This window comes from Uloborus diversus, unplaced genomic scaffold, assembly GCF_026930045.1.
Source record: "Uloborus diversus isolate 005 unplaced genomic scaffold, Udiv.v.3.1 scaffold_52, whole genome shotgun sequence".
NCBI lineage: Eukaryota > Metazoa > Arthropoda > Arachnida > Araneae > Uloboridae > Uloborus > Uloborus diversus.
Genome location: NW_026558703.1, coordinates 361,961 through 371,804, shown reverse-complemented (window position 1 = coordinate 371,804; position 9,844 = coordinate 361,961). Strand labels below are relative to the sequence as shown.

The 9,844-nt window shown below is 35.9% G+C and overlaps 1 protein-coding gene across 1 annotated transcript; it reads right to left on the bottom strand.

The window, feature by feature from the left end:
• Nucleotides 1-2,703: 2,703 nt before the first annotated feature.
• On the bottom strand, nt 2,704-7,974 carry LOC129233558 (uncharacterized). The gene is made up of 5 exons (XM_054867567.1): nt 7,818-7,974; nt 7,551-7,725; nt 4,012-4,125; nt 3,082-3,136; nt 2,704-2,730 (listed from the first exon to the last, which is right to left on the bottom strand). Exons 1-5 carry the CDS (start codon nt 7,972-7,974, stop codon nt 2,704-2,706), a joined length of 528 nt encoding a protein of 175 aa, XP_054723542.1.
• Between the last annotated feature and the right edge of the window lie 1,870 nt (nt 7,975-9,844).

The following is a 9,844-nucleotide window of genomic DNA, read 5'->3' as shown; positions in this document are numbered from 1 at the left end:
AACAGGAGGTAAATTATGTGGTGTACACTTCAGATTTTTTTTCTTGATTCAATTGATTTCTCATCTTTGACAGTAGTTCATGTCAAGGGCGCCCGTATGGAGGGGGAGGGGGGCTCAAGCCCCCCCCCCCCTTTGAAATTAGAACTTCCTTGCTTTTAGTACTTTGTTCTTTGCACAAATGTAAAAACATTTTTTCTCCAGCAATTAATGAATAAGTTATTGAAAATGTCAAATTTTAATAACTCTAATCTGTACTGAAATCGGTTCCTATGGGGGAAATATCCTACTAAACCATGGGTAAATATTTGAGCCCCCCCCCCTTAAAATTTTACATATGGGCACCTATGGGTATGGAGGGGGAGGGGGGCTCAAGTCCCCCCTCCCCTTTGAAATTAGAACTTCCTTGCTTTTAGTACTTTGTTCTTTGCACAAATGTAAAAACATTTTTTCTCTAGCAATTAATGAATAAGTTATTGAAAATGTCAAATTTTAATAACTCTAATCTGTACTGACATCGGTTTCTATGTGGGAAATATCCTGCTAAACCATGGGTAAATATCTGAGCCTCCCCCCCCCCCTTGAAATTTAACATATGGGCACCCTCGGTTCATGTTATGCCCTTAAAGCAACCCAATATAATTTAAATTACGTATTGCAACATAAATCAATAGAAAATAAAAATGAAATCTAATTTTATTGATCATGTAGATTTTACGAGAAATGTACTACACTGTAAAACCCTCCTCGAAAGATAAGCCTGGTTACGACCTTGATAGTATATAAATATTTTATGGTAATAAGTAATTATGATTTTCAATAAAGCAATTGCAAAAAGTCTTAGAAGGTTAATGTTTCTTTTGGTTATATGTACTAAATACTGTGACTATTGTTTTTTAGTATTATAAACAACAAATTAATTTTCTCAACATGTTTTCAGATTTTTAGCCACAGGAGAAAGTTTCAGAAGTTTGAGTTTCGCATTCCGGATTGGGAGGGACACAGTACGGAAAATTATACCCGAGACCTGTCAAGCTATATGGAAATGCTACAAAAAGCAGTGCCTTCCATTCCCCAAAACAGCTGAGGAATGGCAAAATATTGCCTCAAATTTCGAAGGAAAGTGGCAGCTGCCACACTGTTGTGGAGCCATCGACGGAAAACATGTGCTGAGAGATTGCCCATCGAACACTGGCACCCTCAATTTCAACTACAAAAAAACATACAGCACTGTTTTATTGGCAGTGGCAGATGCCAATTACAAATTTATAATGATAGATTATGGTCATTTTGGTAGTGAATCTGATGGTGGAATATTCAGCAAAACCACATTTGGTCAATTATTGATCCACAATGAACTGAAATTTCCATCACCGGATTTACTTCCAAATTCGAACATAATATTTCCATACTTCATTGTTGGAGATGAAGCATTTCCATTGAGATGCAATTTGCTTCGCACATTCCCAAGAAGCTCAGTCCTCAGTGATGAAATCAGGTATAATAAAAGAATCTGCAGAGGCAGAAGAGTAGTTGAAAATGCCTTCGGCATTTTGGCAGCAAGATTTCGAATTTTCAGACGTGCATTGAACTACAGTGACAATAGTGTAAAATACATGGTTTTGGCATCTTGTGCTTTACACAATATGTTAGTTGAAAAGTCGCCTGCTTATTGCCCTGTAGGGAAAAAAAAACTTAAAAAAATGCGTAAGGAATCAAAGTTTGAAAAATTGAACCAAAAGCTTAGTAGCAATAATTACAAAAAAGAGGCAAAGTGCTTAAGGGACCAATATAAAAGTTACTTGTGCAACGAAGGTGCTGTTTCATGGATATGATAATTGTTCATATACAGTGCACTTTTGTTGCATTATTACACTTTTTTGGTCTTTCTACCACACCTAACTGGTGGGTACACACATGTACCCGAGAAGGCATTTTTAGGCAGTTATCGACCATATTTTCATTTTTAATTATATTTATTTATTTATTATTTTTTTTTGGAGAATGATCCTTTTATTCTTGGTTTAATGATATTTTATAATTAAGGCAAACCAGAGTTTTGTTTTCCAGGAGAGCTGTGAGACCAGTTTCAATATTGTCAAAACTGTAATGAAATCGTAAGTCAAACAAATTTGTATTCTCAACAGTATTTGAGAAAGTATTTATATTTTAAAGAAAATCAGTTGAGTAGGATTAATGATAAGCTGAATTTGTCACTAGCAGATTTGCTCCCTTATTACTATTATTATTATTATTGACTAAAAAATTTGGATTGCATATAAAATGATTAAATTGATTATTGGCATAAGTTTAATTTATTTCTGTTGATATGCATCTTTTTTACTCACATTAGTACTGTATTCAAGAAATCTTAAACTGTGACATCAAATTTTTATTCATTTTGATATTAATGGATTGAGCATATAAGAAATTTTGTTTCTTGTTTAACTTACAACAGTTTACTATCTCACATTATATTTATATTGATATAAAATATTTTTATTGCAAATAAAGTTCAACTTCAGAAACTTGATTTCATTTTTTTTTATTCCTATAAAACATTTAAATATTCTTTTCAGCCATGGAAAAAAATTTCAAAGAAATCATAATTTTATGTGAGTTGGTCTATTTAAAAAAAAAAAAAAAAAAAACACACACATTTTAAAGCTGGGTTTTAACAAAAAATAATAAAATAAATATATTAGTTTATTGTCCTAAAACTAGTTTCATATCCTAAAAATGCTGTAAAATACCATACTGTTAAAGAATTATAATTTATTCCTCATAGAAGAATGAAAGTAAACATCACATGTCTAGGGAATATAGTTTTAAATATTTTTTAATGACTAAAAAGAGCATAAAATAAAATTATTTTATTTAAATTTTAATTTATTTTTACATTTCTTCCAGTTCCAGTTCCTGCATAATAAATTCCATCTTATGCATCCCTCTTAATTGCTTTTTCTTGTCAAAATTTCGGAAGCGCGACTCTAATAGGAGACAGAATCTGTGGACCATGTCATCCTTTACTTCGTCGTCTTTTTTTGAAAAATAACTTGCTATGACCTTATTCGTCTCTCTAACTTCATTGGTCACGAGATTCATCTCCTCCGCCTTTCTTTTAATTTGCTTACTGGACCTGAAATGTAAATATATTTGTTAACTAGCAAAGCAGATAACTGCATAAGTTGAGTCGATTGCAGATCATGTTTCACAACAGGATTGCATCAGAGCCTTTCATTGTTAGACAAAATTTAAATACTATATACTAGCTGGCATGGCATGCCAGAAGAAAAAAAAACAGGTTGACCAGCATGCTGGGAAATTCAAATTATCAAGCCATGCCAGATTAAAGGTTCCTTTCGCAACAAAATAAAAATAAATTACCCTCCCTCAGTTTCAACCGCAAATTAAACCATTGGAAGGAAAACTTACAATAAATTTCCAAAGTAACCTCTTTTCAAAAACAAACTAATAAATTTCACGTCTCTGAGATGAAAAATATTGTTGTAATTTGATGATGCATTATTTTGCTTTAATTTATTAACATTTTTACAAAATTGAAGCACTTGATAATGCTAATAAATGATCTGTACTGCTGTACTAAAAAAACACACTTATTTTAATGAGAAAATAAATTGATACATCATTCTAAGTCTTGTCTATTGCTGGCCACTACTTTTTCCCATCTTTCGGGGACTTAAAAGGATTTCGTCATGGAAGAAGCATTCATCTTTTGAAACCAACAATGAATCAAGCCAATTTTCAATACCAATACACTGCTTTGAAGTAAAGCGTATTCCAGTCAAAACGTTCTGCATTGATCAAAACATGGGCTAGAAGGCGGGTGAGCCGGAATTTCCCATCCGTTATTTCCCAAATTGTTTTTGACCGGAACAGTAAAACGAGGCAGAGTATTCTGATGGTGAAAGAATATGGACTCATGTCTGGTCACATATTCTAGACGTTTTCTGGCTATAGCTGTCAGAAATATAGTATAAATGAAAAAATTACTTTGGAGCGGGGGTGCTGGGTGAACTGGGTCCTGCCCTGGAATGCACCAGTTCGTCGTCTGAATCAATCTCTCCATCCAGTGAATCATCATTGTATTCAGTGATGCTGCATATACTGAAATGTAAAAGTATTTTCAATGTTTCATGTTCTATTCTGTTATCATAAAAGAGAAAGAACCCCCCCCCCCCTACCCAGTAGCGTAACTAGGGGTTGGCAGGAGTGGCTGTCGCCAGGGGCGCAGCAGCCAAGGGAGCGGAATTTTGACTGATTAAAAAGAAAAATTTAAGAGCAAGGAGTTTGGCGTTCTCTGCCAGAAAATTGGCAAAGTTTAAAACATTATTTGAACGTCCGTTGAAACGTTATTTCAGAAGGTGGAACGATAGGGTTCGGAAGTTTTCCCAGTATTTTTTTTTTTTTTTTTTTGAACGGATGACATCCTAAGAACAGTCTTGAACTTCCTTTGGGAACATCAGAAAAAGATCTCCATATTTCTTTTTTTTTTCTCTAAATTGGAGTTAAAAACGCAGTTTTACGCTATCTATTGGGGTTCTCTTCCTGAATTTTTTCCTTCAAACTGGAAATCTTTATAACGCAAATTCAGGTCATCTTTTAATTTAAAGAAAGGAAGGAGTGCGCTCAGGAATTTTCTCCTGGAAAAATTTAAAAACATTTTAAAACTGAAACTTTAAGCAGTATTTAGTGACGTTAATGTTTGGGTAACCTCACCCAGAATGTTTTGAAATTGAAATCTTAACGTTGAGGAAATCTTCAATGATGAAAAAAGTGCGGGGCAGTGCCCCCCCCCCCCCGATTCTCCGGCACTGAAATATATGTACACACACATAACATGTACTGAGAAGGAGCATTGGGCATCATTGAAAACAATTCTAAAAAAGAAAATAAGACAAAAAAATACAATGCTGCCTCCTATTTGTTGAATCAATTAATCAAAATGTTCCAAAAAAAATCCTCCAGTGACTTTTCATGTGGGTGCCCTGGGGGGGGGGACAATTTCTTCAGTTCGCCAGGGGCGCTAGACCCTATAGTTACGCTACTGCCCCTACAACAGGTGGACATTTATCAAAAAAGATAATACTGCTTACAACTTACTTTTGAGATGCGGAGATATTATTTCCCAGGATACTCTCTTGGGTTGTGCAGCCTTCAGATATATCATCTGAGTCTATGTTTCCAAAGGTTCTAAAAATGTACAAATAATAATAAGTATAAAAATATTTCTTTTCAGAAATTATATTCAATTCATTGATTCACTGTAAACCTTCAAATTTGCTATTGCAAATATATAAATCACATACTTCTGGGTAATGGTGCGCATAATCCGGGAAGAAGTTATTGCGTGAATAATCAAAGAATCAACTTCTAACGCGAATCCGCATAATTTTATAATTTAGTGATCAACAATTGGATGAACATCTCAGGTGAAATTCTCAAGAAAACTTTAGAAACAAATTTGTCAAGTGATTTCAAGCAACAAATTAGGCTTATCCTAGCTAAGGCAGGGCTTGGGTGAAATTTTATGAGTAGAAATCGAAACAAACATTTACCAAGCAGCCCTTTGGTAAAGTATTGAATACTCCACCACCTCTTATTCCGCCTGGTGTGGGCACACACAATTCATTCAATAATTATGTTGAATGTTTATATGATTGAAACCCTTGATGGACTTAACACAGTTGTGTTACAATAACTTGGTTTACAAAATTCTACTCAAGGCCTTTTGGTTGAAACATTCTATGCTCGATTTAGTCGCTTTAGTAGAAGGGACCTCGTAGCATCTTGCAACTGAGTACACTAATAGAAAACTAGATTGTCTCATTCAAAATAAGTCACCTCATTTACACAGCACATATTTCAAACTCCAGCATTAGTTATCAGCGCTAGAAATCATTCAAAAAATCTTACTGGTCCTTTGGACCAGTGAGCATGAATATATACCGGTTCACAGACAAAATCACTGGTCTGCATTAAATTCAATGCTAAATAAATTAACCACATTTTTTTACTGTAAAAATGATTGGCAGTTCCCCCTCATTATTCTTTTATCATGGTCCGAGGTAAGTTTTTACTGGTCTGGGACCAGCAGTAATTTAAAACGGCGGTTATTAAAAAAATTTTTGATTCCAGCAAAATGTAATTTACTGTACATAAAAAGCTCTCAAAGAGCAAGTATTTTATAATGAATCAGACTATGAGGTCTAGAAACATATTGAGTATCAAGTATGTGGTATTACACTTTTTGCAAAACAATTCAAATTACAATGATTTTGATTATTAAAATATTTCATAGCATTTATTTATTTTTCTTTTCCCTAAAGTAGTTACTATCTTTTTCTTACTATAATATAAATGACTTTCAATTTTACTTCTAGGTATTGTAACCACTACATGCCCCAAATTCAATTTACAGAACCATGGTTTAACAAATTCGGAATCTAAGTTTCTAATTATTTCAAATCAATTGGAGTATGATTTAAAGATTATTTGTTCTCTATTCATCCTAAGAATCATTTGGACATTTCAGTTGTAACCAAGGTGCCTGGCTCTTAGGAAGGCATGGTTCCTATTATGGAGAGTAGTATAATTTATTAAAAGATTTTAAGGCGGGAAAGGGGTTCAGAGACCATACTGACAAGGGTCACACAGCTGTTCTCGGCGGCCCTGATTAAAATGCGATACTGAAATGTAGTTGAACACCAAATCACATTCATGCTTCTAGCCTAGTAGAAGTAACATAGGCCATAACTTTTATTGATTTTATGTTATTTTTTTTATCTAACTTATACATAGAAACACAGTTGCATTTTACAAATAAAGCAATTATAAATTCCTTTAAAATTTCATTATCTTGAGTAATACTTAATTTTACAGCAACTCGGCGTTGGCCGATTAACATACTACTTGGAAAATTGGCCAATCAGGCCGAGTGCTGAGTATTTACCGAGTACTTGGTACAACACTAATCAGGTCCCTCAAAGGATATATGGTTAGTGCAAATTATATCCAAAAACAAAAAACCATACCCACTCATATAGATGCATTGACTTCACAAAGCCCGTCATTTAGGGACAATTACCTTCTCAAGTGCCCTTAAATGATTAGCCTGCGTTATACAAATTAACCTTTCTAAATTAGCAAATTTTTAGGTAGTAACGATCAAGCGGAGTGGCAGTACTGAATCTATAATTTTTACAAGGTGTGCCAAAATATTGAAACCACTGCACGTACACATTTCTCAACAAGACTTAATATGAAATTTTAACGAGAATGAAAACCTCCAACACAAAAAATGGGGTGTGTTTGCTGCCTCGCTTGCTCTCCCCCCAGATCTAGCACCTTGCAATAGTAACTTTCAATTTTTAAATAGTTAAATTCGAAAATTACAGATCAAGTTGATTGAAAATTTAGGTAAGAGAAAAAAAATTTAATTTTACATGCAGAAAAAACAGCTATCAATGTATTTATTACGCTAAATAAAGGAATGAAAGATATATTTCCAAATTCTGCATAAAATAACTAACCTTGTATTTTCTGACGAACATACATTGAGAATCGATTCCATTTGTTGGTACAGGAACCATTTCGGAACATAGACTTCCAGGGTTCCCTTCCCTGTACCTAAACTGTCCCTCACTTTTCTTTTTTCTTTCGTAAATCGGTCTCTTTGCACTTTCCATTTTGTTTCTGCTACTGGACCTGCAAAAATTTTAATTTGTTACAGTTGAGTGTTGATTGTAAACGCATAGCTCAAACCAATCAAATACAGCGACTAAAAATGTTCGACTTACCACTCAAATTGAATTTGGAGCCGATCACGTGCCACAAACTTTTCTTCAATTGACTATCTTTGTAGTCTTTTCTTTTTTTGTCGAAGAGGCAAGGATATTTCCTTACCTCTTCTAAAAATACTTCTAAGTTTATTTTCGATCCACTGGCCGTCGCCATTGCTAAAAAGAAAGACGTTGTTGACAATGTGAAGAAGAGTTCCTATTGGCTGTTGCGAAGCGGATTCCGCTGCCAGAAACAGAAAAAGTTAAAAATGTTTCAACTCTCGATTCCGTCGTGTTTCTGCCGCTCGGAAAAGGAAACAACCGGAAGTGGGGAGGTTTTTCTGTTTCCGTTGTCCGTTTCCGACGACTTTCCGGTGATGTGGAGTCGCGGCTTTAGTCAGTCAGTCTCGGTCAGTCAGTGAGTCAGTCAGTCAGTATCAGTCAGTCAGTGAGTCAGTCTGTCAGTCAGGCAGTATCAGTCAGGCAGTAAGACGCCGCTCGACAGAACTCCGATAGCCTAATGGCTAGACCGCTGGTCTTCCAAGCGAGTGGCCTGGGTTCGAGTCCCAGCGGGAGCGAATATCTTCAATGTATATATTTCTTTTCTAATTTGAAAATTCTTTTTTTTTTTCAATTCCTTTCCTTTGCAATTATTGATTATTTATGTAGGGAAGAAAATTCTGAGTCAGTTTAATTTTTCGACACAAAGATTTCAAAGTGTTTAAATAAACAATTACCAAGGTGCATTTTTTGTTTTTATTATAATTTAAAACTCACACCGACAGAGCTCCCATAGACTAATGGCTAGAGTGTTAGGCTTCCAAGCGAGTGGCCCTGGGTTCGAGTCCCAGCCTGAACGAAAATCTTCAATGTATACTTTTAGTTTCTAATTTGAAATTTCTTCTTCTTTTTTTTTTAATTTTTCTCTTTTGCGAATATTGATTATTTATGTAGGGGAGAAAAATTCTGAGTCAGTTTAATTATTCGACCTGTAAATTTCAAAGTGTTTGAATCAATAATTACCAAGGTGCATTTTTTGTTTTTATTATATTTAAGACTTCCTTCGACAGAGCACCGATAGCCTAATGGCTAGACCGTTGGGTTCCTAGCGCGTGGTACTGGGTTCGAGTCCCGGCCGGAAAGGAAATCTTAAATGCAAATACTTTTTTCTAATTTTATAATTCTTTTTTTTTATTTTTTCCCTTTTGCGAAGTCAGTCAGTCAGTCTGACAGTCAATCAGTCAAGCACTCAGTCATTCAGTCTCAGTCAGTCAGTCCAGTCAGTCAGTCACTCAGTCAGTCAGTTAGTCCCTTCAGCCAGTCAGTCAAGCAGTCAGTCATTTAGTCTCAGTCAGTCAGTCATTCAGTCACTCAGTCAGTCAGGCAGTCAGTCAGTCAGTCAGTCGGTCAGTCCTGTGCAGTCAGTTAGTCACTAAAGCAGTCAGTCAGTCTCAGTCAGTCAGTCAGTCAGTCAGTCCAGTCCAGACTCAGTCAGTCAGTCAGTCAGTCAGTCAGTCAGTCAGTCAGGCAGTCAGTCAGTCGGTCAGCCTTATTCAGTCAGTCTGTCAGTCAGTCAGTCAGTCAGCCTTATTCAGTCAGTCTGTCAGTCATCCTTATTCAGTCAGTCTGTCAGTCAGTCAGTCGGTCAGTCCCTGTCCAGTCAGTTAGTCAGTCAAGCAGTCAGTCAGGTAGTCAAGCAGTCAGTCAGTCAGTGTCAGTCAGCTCATTTAGTCATTCAGTCAGTCAGTGAAATAGCCAGTCAGAGAGTCAAGCAATCAGTCAGTCAGTCTCAGTCAGTCAGTCAGTCAGTCAGTCAGTCAGTCCAGTCTCAGTCAGTCAGGCAGTTTAGTCAGTCAGTCCTCGGTCAGTCAGTGAGTCAGTCAGTCAGTATCAGTCAGTCAGTGAGTCAGTCTGTCAGTCAGGCAGTATCAGTCAGGCAGTAAGACTCCGCTCGACAGAACTCCGATAGCCTAATGGCTAGACCGCTGGTCTTCCAAGCGAGTGGCCTGGGTTCGAGTCCCAGCCGGAGCGAATATCTTCAATGT